We start from the raw sequence: 13,663 nt of genomic DNA, 5'->3' as shown, positions 1-13,663 counted from the left end.
CTGATAGAACGAACGTCGATATGGCGAGGAGGGAAAAACAGACGAGGAGAGGGCAATATGGGTGTAGTAGTGTGTTGATGCGAGTGTAGGCGTCCCCAAGAGGGTGACTTGGAGGGGACAAGAATCAGAAGGTGGAGTGGCGATTGACAGCCTAGGTAATAGACATGACGACGTGCAATCACGTGGTTCGTGCGGTTTGCGGTCCAACTCGCCCACTTACAACGTCTGGAACAGCTGGCCTGCAACAGAAATTGCGTTGAGAAGACGTAGAAATTGAAGACCAGCCAGCGAACTTGAGCTGATGGATTTAAAGACAAACGTTGTGCAGCACAGCGAATGTCGCCGTGGTGCTTGGGGGTAAACCTTGGGATCCATCTCTGACGACAGGGTCTCCGCACAGACGGTTGCGATTGCCCTTTCGGATCGGCTTGGGACTTTGTCTACAACCTCATCCCAATCCACCCTCTGCACTCTGCACCCCACCCATCTCCTTCGCGGGCAGCCTCTGCTGCGCTCATGTCATCCTGATACCATGACCCCGCGGTCGTCTATTCGCCCATCCACACCTCAACCCGCCTCGCCTACCGCCGTCGCGCGACCCTGCACCGCATCATCCAAATAATTATCCGCGCATCTCTCTACGCCGCATTGTCGCCCATTGCCATCACGCCGGGCGCATCTCCTTGTCGTTGCAAGACAAGATTGTGTAAGAGGCAGTCGCACTCTCCCCGTTGCCTCACAAGTTGGCTGCTTGGTCTCCAGCCGGCGCCGACTGTGGAGGCAACACCGCGTCTGCCGCTCGTGATGCCCGGCCCTTATATGCCTGGTAGGAGGCAGGAGCAGCAGTACTACCACCACCATATCCCGCCCCAGACACACTCGCCCGTCCACCACAACCCCTATGCCGCCCCTTACCACCACCACCTCCAGCAGTACGGGCCTCCCCATGGCTACGCCCAACACATGCAGCCTATGCAGCAGCAATGGTACCCTTATCAGCAACCACCGCCGCCCCCGCCGCAGTATGCCATGCCTCCGCGCCAGTTCCAGCCTCAACCCCATGCCTCGCCTGTCGTAGTCTCTTCGCACCTGCACATGGCCCCGCCAGTCAATCGCGCCATGGGTCAAACGCCCCCCATCGTCCATTCACGCACTCCGCCTGCTCCCCGTATGCCCACTCCCCAGCCGGCGCCGTCCACAGCTTCACTCCAGTCGCACACCCAAGTCACCTCTCCGACCCCGCAGACAAGCACCAGCCTCGACACCTCTCCCCCGGTTGCTGACTCAAAGCCTACTCAGGCAGCCCCGACCACCCCGCAATCCATCGCATTCAAGCCCTTCTATCCGCCTCTACCCTGGCTGTCCGTCCCCGACTCAGAGTTCCCGGCGCGCGCTGCGCGAGGGCGGAGAAGGCGAAGAGCCCCCGTGTCTACCGAAGAGCAGGCTTTGGCGCTCCCGTCACGCGAGCAGGCTGTGGATGAGGATGACGCCAACGAATTTGAGCATCACACTGAGGGCGATCTGACTCCAACTGAAGAGCCTGAAGAATCACAGGCTTCGACTATTGCGGGGCCCTCGGACGCTGAAGTCGATACCCCGTCTACCTCACACCCGCCTTCCGAGGCCGATTTGGCGCAATCTATCACACCGTCTACTACAACACCATCCGCCGTGCAGTCGCCTGCGCAGCCCTCGGCTACCGTCAAAAAGCATGCCCGCAACAGCACGATCCCCGCCGTACCCCGCATCCCTGTCAAATCCGCAAAAGCACCAAGTGCGGCTTCTACTACACAACAGTCGGTCAAGTCGCCCGCTGCGACTCGCAGGGAGTCGACACAGGCTGAAGACGCAGTGGCGGCGACACCGGACGCGGGCGCAAACGCCGAGGAGATGCCATCAGCATCTCCGCCTAAGCAGGCAGCGCCAAAATCATGGGCAGAGTTGCTTCGAGCAAAGAATGCTCCTGCTACAGCGCAGCCAGCTCCTGTGCCCAACGGCGCTGTTGCTGCTCCCAATGGCCCAGTCGTGCCGAAAAACAACACACTTGCCGATATTCTGGCGTCTTTCTCAGTCGATTCAGGAAAAAAGGTTTCCTTCATCGAGCCTCGTGGTCTGGTAAACACGGGTAACCTCTGTTATATGAATTCGGTATGTCTTGACCTGTCGTCGCCCTGAGTCCTCTGCTGATATTTGTCCAGATTCTTCAAGTACTTCTATTCTGCGTTCCTTTCTACGACTTCCTTGATCAGGTTGCCAAGCGCGCTGCTCATAGCTTCAAATCTGAGACACCTCTTGTTGACGCTATGATCATGTTTCTACGCGATTTTCGACTCATCGACTCTGCGAACAATGTCGAACAACTCCGACTCCGGCTGAAAGGCAACGAGCTTGAGCAGTACGGCGACCCACTTACGCCCGAGTACGTTTACGATGTTATCAAGCGTTTGCCTCGTTTCGACAATATGAAGAGGGGTCAACAAGAAGATGCTGAGGAGTTTCTGGGGTTCTTGCTTGCCGGACTGCACGACGAGTGCGTGCACATCATCAAGAGTGGGAAGCAGAGCCAGCCCGCAGAAACCAGTACATCACCCAATGCTGAACGCTCAGGATCTATTGACGGCGGCTGGGAAGAAGTCGGACATAAGCAGAAGACCGCTATCACGCAGAACTCTGGTGCCATTGACATTGAGAGCCCGATCACAAAGATATTCGGTGGAAAGCTGCGCTCGGAATACAAGAGACCCGGTGAAAAGGCTTCCGTTACGTTGGAACCGTACCAACCGCTTCAACTTGATATTGGCGAGCCCAATATCAACAACATCTCCGATGCCCTCAAGAACTTGACACGCCTGGAGACATTGGACGGTGCGGCTCGCGGGGCCAAGGCCTCTACAAAGCAAGTGCACATTGAGACTCTCCCACCAGTCTTGATACTTCATTTAAAGCGCTTCCACTATGACGAAAAGGGACCACAAAAGATTTGGAAGAAGATTGGGTATCCCCTAGAGCTAGAGCTTCCTAAAGAGGTCTTCCCGCCACACAAACGAGGCAGCTATCAGATTCAAGGAGGTTTCCCGCGTTACAGGCTCACTGGCGTTGTGTACCACCACGGCAAGAATGCGAGTGGCGGTCACTATACCGTCGACCTTCGACGTCAGGAGGGCAAGGAATGGATCCGTATGGATGACACCATTATCCGTCGTGTCCGCGCAGAAGAAGTCGCAGAAGGCGGTGCCGAAGAGGATCCCAAGGTCCTGGCTGCCGCTCTCGAACAGCACAAAAGCGACGCTGGCAAGAGCAAAAACTTCTTTGCCCAGATCGACATGGAAGAGGAGGAAACCGACAAGGGAGGTTGGAACCAGGTCAACGGGACAGAGAAGCAAAAGGATGGGGCCAAGAAGTGGGCTGTCGCCGTCAACGGTGCGGCGACACCCAACTCAGCGGGTAAGAGGACGCCACTACCCAAGGAGAACGTGCGCGACAACAAGGTGGCATACATCTTGTTCTACCAGCGTATCGAGACTTGAACCAAAACCAAAACATGTAGTGAAATGGTCTAGCTAGGTGGGGCGTATGATGATCCAGCGTTCACATACACACATGAACCATCTTTGACATGTCAACACAAAAGTTTACTGCAGCATCTACGACCTGGGAAGAAAACATATATGGGTCACGATATTTATGCCAACGACGCGTGGATCAATCACATGCATCGCGTCCTCACGCGGTATATGGGGGGAGGGGGGAAGAGTCAGGAGTAGTAACGTCACGTCACATGAGAGATACCCCTTGTGATGTGTGGGGGGGTTTTTCTAGGATATGACGGAATAATAAAACAATTCAACATTTTCACCTCTTGCTTTCCATCTCTCTCTCGTGATCGGTATGACTGGGCTGCCTGTGATTTGCCTGCATGGTGTTTTGATGGATTGCTTGGGAACATTGATGTACGTGAAGATTTTCTTTGTTGTTGTAATAAGGTGGAATTAGTGTGCTGAGGAAAAAAAAAGCTAGTTGGGGATCTTGATCTAGTCTTGATACAAGCAAAGGGTGGATGATGAGTGCGTGAGGCGGATGGGAGCTGCAGGGTCGAATTAAATATGATATTGAGGAAAGGCTCCCTATGTTGCCTAGGTTGAGTTTTGGAGTGGGTTGGGGAGACGGGGCAAGGGAGAGAGGGTAGAGATCTTTTAAAGCTTTGGATGATACTTGACGGCCGAGTAGGTTTGGACGCGAGAGGAGGGTACCGTTAATTGGAGCAGAGAGAGGATGGGTATTACTCTACAGCGAGATAGCTGTTTAATGCTATAGGGGAAGAAACACGAGTGGAATGGTATAAAATAATGGAAGCAGATATGAACGCGCCATGTTGTTACAATCGGCACTTTTATCCATGCAGTCCACGAAATTGAATTACAAGTTCTGAGATTGTGCGTTGAGATAGGTGACAATAGTGATCGAAGGATACAACCCGGGCCGTCCAATGTGCCCGCATTAGCGTTACGCGGGGAAGATACCGAAGATACCTCGGCTCCTACGCGCGCAAGTCCATCCACCATCCTCCCAGCAGCGACCATGTAGCATTTCATACCACTCCCGGTCGCCCCAGGGCTCCCTGTACCATTCAACTCCCCAATCGAAACAGCGACAACAAGCACGAGGGCAACGATCCTCCCCGACGAAACCTCTGTCTCGACGCGCCGCTCTCCCATCCACCATGTCGTCCATCAAACCCCAAACAGCACCCCCTCCCACCACGCACGTCCTCCTCTCCTACCCAGCCGACTACGTCCTCCTCGTCACCATCAACCGCGAACGACAGATGAATTCGATTCCCTTCGAGGGCCACCTGGAAATGGGCCTCGTGTTTGACTGGTTCGATCACGAGCCCAATCTACGCGTCGCCATTGTTACAGGAGCCGGCAAGAAGAGTTTCTGCGCAGGCCAGGACCTCATTCAACTCGGAAAGATAAGGAGCGGGGAGCTCAAAGCGAGTCCGGGGTTGATGAGGCATCCGTTGAGTGGGTTTGGGGGGCTGAGTAGGAGGATGGGGAGGAAGCCGGTTATTGCTGCTGTTAATGGGTTTGCGCTGGGTGGAGGGTTTGAGATTGTTCTGGGTTGGTGTGTTCTTCGCTTTCCTTGCCTCTCTTTCCTTCTTTCTTTCTCTAGAGATAGGAGTGTACTAATTCCTTTCTACAGTGATATGGTAGTAGCAGCACCACACGCAACGTTTGGTCTCCCAGAAGCGCTTCGCGGCATCTTCGCCGGCGCAGGAGGCCCGCCTCGTCTCGTCCGCAACGTCGGACTACCCATCGCATCTGAAATGGCACTGACCGGCCGTCCCATCACCGCACAGCGAGCCAAGGAGCTCAACCTCGTGAACCGAATATCGCCATCCCAGGATACCGTCGTGGAAGAGGCATTGAAGCTGGCGAATGAGATTGCGGCCATTTCACCCGATTCGGCAATCGTCACACGGGCAGCGCTAAAGGAAGCTTGGGAAACGGGCAGTGTGGAACGGGCTACGCAGTTGACGATTGAACAGTATAATCACGGTTTGAACGCGGGTGAGAATGCGCTCGAAGGGCTAAAGGCTTTTGCTGAGAAGCGGAAACCGAATTGGCGGCCTTCTAAGCTGTAGATGTGAGATTGAGAGATATTGGGCTCGCTGGACCTACGCTTTTTAGCAGTAGGTAGCTTACCGTTTTGCACTTGCATTTTCCAAAACATTCTTCAGGCGTTCTTGCTCGGTATCAAGTGGCTAAGTCGTTCCTCGCAACGACGAAACTTTGTCCGTCATCATGTGTAATGACAAAATTTGGCAATGTTTTCCTATACAGGTACTGAGTAGTTTCGCAGGGACTAGAAGATCTGATAGATACAAGCTTCTTTTTACACTATTCGTCCACCCTCACATACATGAAGCTGATGGCTTCCATAAATCCCAGGGTAGTATCTCAGCGCCAGCCTTCTCGAGCTGAGATTCTACCTCTCCTTCGATAGCCCCCGCGGGCTTGTCACCGATGTCGTAAGTAGAGTGCGCACCCCTCAACAAGACGACATTGAATCCAGCCGCCAACGCACCTCTGCAAGTCGAAAGCACACAGCATTCGCTCTGTATTCCAAAAGCCACAATCGTCTCTACACCCTCCTTTTTAAGCTGATCTGCAAGTTGTGGGTTGGACTCAAAGGCATCCCCTAAGAGCGTTTGTCAAAAAATCAACAGGAATAGCATCAAACTTCAAGAGTTCCGTATTACTCACGGACGTTCTTTGACACCAATGTTTCCCATCTGTCATTGTGTCGTGGCTTGAACACGAGCTCCCAGGGTTTGCTCCCTTTCACCAAAGGTCCCTTCTCTGCAACCTCCTCATGTTGCACAAACACAATCTCCACATCTGGTGTTCGTCCATGATCGTCAGCCGAGTCAATGGCTTGACGCGCTCTTTGCAGGATCCTAGTTCCGGCTTCTCGAATTCGCTCCGCGTGTGGTATCTCGGTCGTCGCATTTTGCGCCAATTCGACTTGTATGTCGATCACGAAAAGTGCTGTACGCGCCATGGCGGACTCCGCGCTTTGGATGTAGTGGTCGCGTTCTTTGTGGGAGTCGGGAAGCCTTTGTAAGGTTGTGCATGCCCATTGCAGGGCGTGTGAGTCATTGTACCAGAGGAGCTACGATACTGCGAGCGGAACGCTGGTAACGTGAGATCCTTGTAAGGACACCCGCGACAGTAATCCAAAGTAAACCAGCTTCTAGGCGAAGATTGAAAGGGTACATCGAGATATTAATGAGATCAGTTGCTAAATATCAGTTGAGTTTCACCTCTGCAGAGAACAGCAGATTGGTGACAAGACATCTCTCAAGCAGCTCGTGCACGACGGAATCGTCGCTTGCGCAAAGGATGAGGACAGTCTTGCAAGGCACTGTAGCACCTCATGTTGATCAGCAAACCAGTGGCCGAGTTACCTCTTGCAAGGACGAAACTTCGTCCGTTGTGGTATATGAGGGCAAGCTTCGGCAATGCTTTCCCCAGCACCCGACGTCAATCAGCGTCTTGCTGATCTCTATAGCCAATAATCGTACACCAAGCTTCATGAGGCTGTCTTGCCAAAACCCGATAGGGTTAGCAAAGGATGCGGGAAAGCGTAGTTGTCGCATGCATTCTACCTACCCCATAACCCCACCTTCCCCCGCATTATGGCACCCGGATGCCGCTAGCTCAACATGATGTCCAAAACCCGACTGAGGGAAAATCCCTCGGTAGGCGCTATCAGAGGCGGATTATAATGGAGCTTTTGTCGCTAGGATAATTAGTATTGACTCGGTTACATTGACATTGTATTGGAATAAATCTGAATCGTCTATCACTGACTTGCGCTGCGCGATTCGAATAGGAGCTAACAGGCTTGCTTTGACATCATACCTGTTCTGCCATGGTGGACCGACGAGCTAGCGACGCAGCTCCTCCACTTCAAACTCCCATTGCCCCCGTTGCAAAGCGGAAACGACGTGCCTCCTGCCTAGGAGAACAGGAGCGACGCGAGAGGAAGAGAGCTATTGACCGCGAAGCCCAGCGCTCACTAAGAGAAAAGACCAAAACGCATATTGCAGAGCTGGAGCGAACAATACAGATACTCCGAGATCAAGATCGTAATGGAGCGACCGCGAGTCTACTGTCAGAGATTGATAGCCTACGAGTGGAGAACGAACGGCTGAAAGATGTAATCGATAGTGTCAAAAGCGTGGTAGGACTGGACTTTGGCGTGTCCGGTAAGACTACTGCGACAGTAGTGTCACGACCACGAGCAGACGATGGTGGCGATGAAGCCACCTCTCCTGCTGCGACCAGTGCCGGTACGCATGACTTTTTATCATTGACTCTTGATCCTGCGATGGCTCACGCTAGATGGTAGGCCATCAGTCACCTAAGCCATGCGCCGTCTCGTCTAGCAGTGCGACGAAACCATCTCCATCAACACCCATCGATCGATCAACTACTTTTGTTCCGTCGGCGGTCAAGCGACCACTCGATCTCGATGGCATGACAGTCATGACAGACCTGCATCCACCGGCAATGCTGGCAAATCAACGTCAACAAGTCGAAATGGAGCTCGACCTCCAACCAGTTCGAGAAAGCTCAGAAGAAGGGGAGGTAGAAGACTTACCTTGGGGCAATGCACCAGCAACAGCGTCCTGGGCACCCATGATGGAAGAAGTACGCTCTTCTGTGTCTATTCATTGTTTCCCCTGCCGACTAACCCGCTCTTTCTGCAGATCTTCGGTCCGAACTGGCGTTGTCCCTCGCCGACTATCCTCCACATCGGCAATCCAGACAACCCAATCTCGAACTCTTCCTCCATCTGCCCCGTCTGGAAAAAGAGCAACGAGCTCTTCGGCAAAGTCTTCACCTACCATCATCGTTCCCCAGGTGCCACGAGCAGCTCTTCTTCCTCCAACAATAGTCTAGTGCGGTCCGATACTGCAGAAGCAGGACTGCTCTACCTAGGCATAAAACAGGGTTGGGACAACTTACCCTCACTGGAATGGATGAAGAGTCCAGCGCTCACAATCTTGAAACAGGTTGACGAGCTGCTATTCAAGCATCTGCCCAACGTAGAGAGGTTGGCCGTGGCGTATAAGAGTTTCAAGTTGCTCAAGGTACGTTGAAATTCACTTTGAACATTGGGGAGGCATGGAGAAAATGTCGCAAGCTATAAGATGGGAAGCTAATGTAGAAACAATCGTACAGTATTATCTCAACGCGACAAAAGAAGAATTGGATAAAGTGCCGCACTGGCTTCGCCCAAGGTAAACCACCCACCCACGCATGTACACTGTGTTCCCACTTATCCATCCCCCAACCGAGCCAAGTTCCCCTAACACCCAAGTCTCCAGTTTCTCACAATCATCGACCTCTCACCCCATAGCCCTCGATTTCTTCGCCTGGCCTACCATCCGCTCCCGCTTACTCAACCACCACACCACAATCTTCCAAACAAGCGCAGGTGCCGATCTTTCCAGCTGCTACTCGCGCTTCCTGCGTTTCGACTGGCCTTTTGCCATTGAAGATGCTTTCTTCCTCGACGAGGATACTGGCATGCATTACCCTAGTCCGCTATTTGAGCGCTATCACGGAGACTTGAAGTATTGGTCGGTAGACGAGCAGTTCTTCGATACATTTCCAGAGATGAGGGGCGATATTGAGGGCGATCAGAGAAACGCAAGCGCAGGGAAGGTGTAAAGGAGAGCATCCATGTCTTGACTTGATGCGCGATTCCCTGTTTCGCGGTCGTGTCTCCAGATACAAAAATCTGCAAAGGATACAGTGCAAGGGTCTTTCTGGATCTAAATATATTTTGCTACTAGGACGTCGAAAAACATAATAAATAGTCCGATAACTGTACGTATCAAGTGCACGGACGCGGTGGTTATCAGCGGCTATCGTGCCTGGTAATCTGACGCTGCGCTGCGATGGATGGATGACCAAAGCAAAATGACTCAACACTCTTTGCAAACTTGTAAGCTGAAGTCCCTAGCACATCGGCCTCCCATTATCGTTTCCAGGGAAAATAGATCAACATGTCTTTACGACGCAAGTCCTGCAATGCTTGCTTCAAGAGCCGTCGGAAATGCAATCGAGATTACCCCACATGCGCATCCTGTCGGAGGACGAAGAAGGATTGCTATTATGCTTATGCGATGATTCCCCAACCAGGCCTGCCGGATCATTTGGTTTCGACGGAGAGCGAAAATACAGATGGCGACGACCTCGTGGATACTCTTATGACAGCCGGGAATGGGGTCTCTACAGCTACAGATATGCTCCATCCTACCATTTTGGATTTTGAACCTTACCAATCTGCATTTCCACTGGAAGACATGCGACAGCCGGACGATGCTATAACGTCAAGAAGCCAATTCAGCTTTACCAGTCAGCAATGCAGTCCCGCTATGTTCCCGTCGCGAATACCGTCAACATCGCCAACGTCGAGCATACCGAGTTTCCTCGGCGGTCTTGGTGACTTGCAGCGCGTAGAGGGCAGCACAGAAAGCTGGCAGTGGGTCATCAACGAGCTGAAGCGCTGTCCACGCGACTTGGCCATGCGCGGCGAAACACTATTTCTACACAAGGAGCTATATCGTAGCATGATGCCGGCGGCGATCCGAACAGCCTTGGGCCTGTCGGCGACGTATTGCTTGCTCAACGAAAGTAATCAACATGTCATGTTCCAAGCCATCGATGCCGAGGTGTTTGATTTACTCCAGACGCCTTCATTGTCGGGAGTAGATATAGCCAGAGCGAAGAACAGTGGAGATGATGGCGGCATGACTCTGATCGAGGAGTTGGCGCGGCTGCAGGCGCTCACATTGTACCAGATGATACGCATGTATGAGGGAGGACTCGAACAGCGCGCTCTCGTTGACCTTCAAAGAGGCATAATGACCACTCGGGCGTTACAGCTACTTAGGCGATTGCGAGCGGAGCGTGACAATGACCACGGCTGGCATGCCTGGATTATCGCTGAGAGCATTCGTCGCACTGTCTTGACGGTCTACATGTTCTATGCCGTGTACTCTATAGCGATACATGGCTTCTGTATCGATTTCCCTACGATTGCAAAACTACCTGTGTCGACGTCACCGGAGTTGTGGCACTCCGGGGATCTTCATCCGTCGCAGCGTTGGAGCAATGAGACGGAGCGGACGTTGGCATATGAGGATTATACGGAAGCGTGGATGGTATCGCCACATGTCACGCTGCTTCCGTTTGAGAAATTCCTTGTTGTCCCTTGCAAAGGACTCGAAGGCGTCGCTGCGTATAGTGGTGCTGTATTGTAGCCTTAACTCACTACCCTTCTAGTATCATGTTTCGTATCTCTAACTACTCCATCTCGCCGCCTCTGCTTCTGTATTACTGCTACAGCAGTCCCCTAATAGTCATTACCATCAGCCGTGTTATTTTCGACTTCCCTGCTGTCTTTAGTAGAAAACAGCGCAAGATGACAAAAGCCTCCCTTATCTACCGGTGATTACACCGTTTACACCGTGTTTTAGCAACGACACGTATCCAGCCCAAGAAGTACTCAGTCGCTTCACTATTCGATGCCGAGATGCTTGCTCTCCAGGGGTCCTGAATACACTCATCGTCTACCAACTACCAACTACCGTCGAAATCAGCCAGCCTTGTGGACTCAGCTAACAAGAAGCAAATATACGTATCTGGACCCTTGGGGAAAGGATGTTCTCATGCCACAGCACTACGTCTCCTTATACCACACAAAATGAAGGACCGACAAACGTTTCAAGGTCACTTCGTCATTCATACAACCGTCCCTTACGAATCCTGGAATACTCCACTTTCTCCACACCCTGAGCAGCGATCACCAGACTCCCAATGTTGGAGTTGCCCTCAACATCGGCAAAACGGAGTCTCAAATCTTTGAGCAGTCTAAACCGGCCCGAAGCAGGGAGGAACGATCCACCTGCGGGAATTGGTATGTGGAAATTGTTTCTCGTAGCCAGGCTGGAGAAGTTTATCGCTATGTCTGGGCCGTTGATGAGAAAGTGACGAACCAGAGGTGGAGCGAGGCTGAACGCTATGAGGATTAGTGATGCGATGGCGAGTATGATGGTCCAGGGTTTGTGAGCTACAAGGATCTCGATGCGCTCATGTTTGTTACCTTGTGAAGACCAAACTTTCGATTTTGCGCTATAGTCGTTTGTCCAGTTGTAGTGACCTAAGGTTACCTCAGCTTGATGACTGTAGTTGTCGACCTTAGGCGGCACAAATGTGACGTTTGTATCCCAGAAATAAGAAGTATCGTTTCGAATGCCACCAGTTACGGTATAGATACCATGCAAACAAGTCCAGTACGAATTTAGCAAATGGCCAAATCTTTCAGACAAGGCCTCGTTAGAGAACTTTGTTGTATCTTGGCTTACTTGGTCCTTGGATGCGAACTGGGGTGCAGTAACGAGCGAAGGAGCCCTCAGGTAGTTGTCGAGGATGCTTCCAAGAGGATCAGTCCACTTTTTTTCGCCGCCTATACTGGCCATGAATCCGTCCATGAATGAATACATATTTGAATATATATTTTTTCCTGGTTTCGCGTCCATTATAGTGATTGCAGGTGGGAGTTGGTCCAGCTGCGAGCGGCGGACTTTGGTAGCTTGGCAAGTTGAATTTACAGCACACCAAACTTGAACCTCCACATAACTGGTTTCCACCGAGCAAGATACACTGCCAATAGTCCCATCACGGTGGAAAGAGTCAAAGTCGAAGGTTGGCGAGGATAAATAGGCATCTTTAGAGCTAGCATTCCAGTTCCTTTCGACATAAGAAAGGTTGAATGGCTGCACTGTCTCGGGTGCCTGTGTCCATCTTTCCAGAATTCTTTTGTCTGACCACCAGATGAGACCGTCCTTGCCAGTTACATTCAGAGTATCTGGAGGCAGTTCCCCGTAAGGACTTGTTCCGTTCGTCGTATGGTTGACGGGGGCGCATGTCAACTGAAGATACTCCGTTTGTAAGTGAAATGCATAGTCGGTTGAAGTAGTATTATCTTGGGCACCACGAACGGGGATGCCGACGAAAGAGGAATATTTAGCCAGATCATCATATTGTGGTCTAGTCTCAAACCAACCGTCGCTGTTGGGCTTTGCTATCTTCTCGTAGTGCTCGATTCTAGGTATTTTGATGTTGCCCCATAGATCGACTGGAGAAGCTTCAGTACTCAAGGAAGCAAAAAGGGCGGTGATAAAAAGACTGTTCACAGTTGGAATCATTTTAACCGCTTCTTCCGATATTTTGCCTGGTACAACATATTGAAATGATGCAATGCTGCGTTTCACTGTCGTCTCGACCGACATTTGCCGGAGTGATGCTTGACCCCCGATTGGCGATAGCATCCATATAGCAACGAGCAATACACTCAAGAAACTGATTTGACGAAGGTGTACCTGTGATGTGACCGTGCTCGTGAGGGATGTACTCGCAGCTAACGTGTCGAGGATCTGGATCCGTTCGCCTTTCTCTAGGCGCCAGAGAAGGATTGCGTGGGTTGCTCGACCAACGACAGAGGCGAAGAGGATTGGGAAGATGGTAGGGCCCTATTTATAGCGTCAACTTCCAATCATCCTTACCATTATGTGTGGATACATACATATTTCGTGGCTCTTGTTAGAACGCTGGTAGCCGTTGGATTCTCGCTTGTCGGAGCCTCGTTGTATTGCATGACTACGAGCGAAAAGACAAGGAAGCATGCGGAGAAAGCGAACAAAGCTATGTCAAACACCCCATGCAGTAGCATCGTAGACAGAGGACGCTTGATACGGCTCGGCGATGTTGGCCAGCCTCGTGGGATAAGAGTTGCATCGTTGAGGTCAAGAAGAGGGGTTGCCGTCGATATTGACTCCTGTTTGGGTTCGAAGTGAACTGACAAGGTAGATTGGCTAGCCCCGTAATGAAGACTCTGGGTACTCTCCATGATGCTGTCAGAGTTATTGAGATGTGAGGAAAGAAGGGGGAAAGACAAAGAGGGAAGGAAGCAATGGAAGAAGGCTACCGATCTTGCGAGATCAACAAAAATAACAGCTCACTACTGCATGTACACAGCCTCGGGCTGATATCCAGCCTCTAGAGTGGCTGCTGTTCATGGT

The 13,663-nt window shown here is 51.8% G+C and overlaps 6 protein-coding genes across 6 annotated transcripts; 4 read left to right on the top strand and 2 right to left on the bottom strand.

Moving 5' to 3' along the window:
• Window positions 1-819: 819 nt before the first annotated feature.
• On the top strand, window positions 820-3,527 carry CC77DRAFT_950618 (cysteine proteinase; the record flags this gene model as incomplete). Its single annotated transcript, XM_018535330.1, has 2 exons — window positions 820-2,148; window positions 2,199-3,527. The coding sequence occupies 2 exons, from the start codon at window positions 820-822 to the stop codon at window positions 3,525-3,527; spliced, it is 2,658 nt and encodes an 885-aa protein (XP_018378974.1).
• Window positions 3,528-4,548: 1,021 nt separating this feature from the next.
• Window positions 4,549-5,890, top strand: CC77DRAFT_1026565 (carnitinyl-CoA dehydratase). Its single transcript, XM_018526286.1, has 2 exons — window positions 4,549-5,124; window positions 5,203-5,890. Exons 1-2 carry the CDS (start codon window positions 4,721-4,723, stop codon window positions 5,642-5,644), a joined length of 846 nt encoding a protein of 281 aa, XP_018378973.1. The 5' UTR covers window positions 4,549-4,720; the 3' UTR covers window positions 5,645-5,890.
• On the bottom strand, window positions 5,841-7,064 carry CC77DRAFT_977035 (Isochorismatase hydrolase). The gene is made up of 2 exons (XM_018535963.1): window positions 6,267-7,064; window positions 5,841-6,201 (listed from the first exon to the last, which is right to left on the bottom strand). Exons 1-2 carry the CDS (start codon window positions 6,562-6,564, stop codon window positions 5,915-5,917), a joined length of 585 nt encoding a protein of 194 aa, XP_018378972.1. The 5' UTR covers window positions 6,565-7,064; the 3' UTR covers window positions 5,841-5,914.
• A 112-nt stretch (window positions 7,065-7,176) lies between these two features.
• CC77DRAFT_977030 (hypothetical protein) lies at window positions 7,177-9,338 on the top strand. Its single transcript, XM_018535962.1, has 5 exons — window positions 7,177-7,858; window positions 7,918-8,219; window positions 8,279-8,662; window positions 8,754-8,812; window positions 8,900-9,338. The coding sequence occupies exons 1-5, from the start codon at window positions 7,438-7,440 to the stop codon at window positions 9,243-9,245; spliced, it is 1,512 nt and encodes a 503-aa protein (XP_018378971.1). The 5' UTR covers window positions 7,177-7,437; the 3' UTR covers window positions 9,246-9,338.
• Window positions 9,339-9,703: 365 nt separating this feature from the next.
• Window positions 9,704-10,843, top strand: CC77DRAFT_1067761 (hypothetical protein; the record flags this gene model as incomplete). Its single annotated transcript, XM_018529030.1, has 1 exon — window positions 9,704-10,843. One exon carries the CDS (start codon window positions 9,704-9,706, stop codon window positions 10,841-10,843), a length of 1,140 nt encoding a protein of 379 aa, XP_018378970.1.
• Window positions 10,844-11,320: 477 nt separating this feature from the next.
• Window positions 11,321-13,491, bottom strand: CC77DRAFT_1067760 (hypothetical protein; the record flags this gene model as incomplete). Its single annotated transcript, XM_018529029.1, has 2 exons — window positions 11,321-13,114; window positions 13,168-13,491. The coding sequence occupies 2 exons, from the start codon at window positions 13,489-13,491 to the stop codon at window positions 11,321-11,323; spliced, it is 2,118 nt and encodes a 705-aa protein (XP_018378969.1).
• Window positions 13,492-13,663: the final 172 nt, after the last annotated feature.

The sequence above is a fragment of the Alternaria alternata genome (assembly GCF_001642055.1).
Source record: "Alternaria alternata strain SRC1lrK2f unplaced genomic scaffold CC77scaffold_41, whole genome shotgun sequence".
Classification (NCBI taxonomy): domain Eukaryota; kingdom Fungi; phylum Ascomycota; class Dothideomycetes; order Pleosporales; family Pleosporaceae; genus Alternaria; species Alternaria alternata.
The sequence above is the reverse complement of the archived record's forward strand: the minus strand, read 5'-3'. Positions and strand labels throughout refer to the sequence as shown.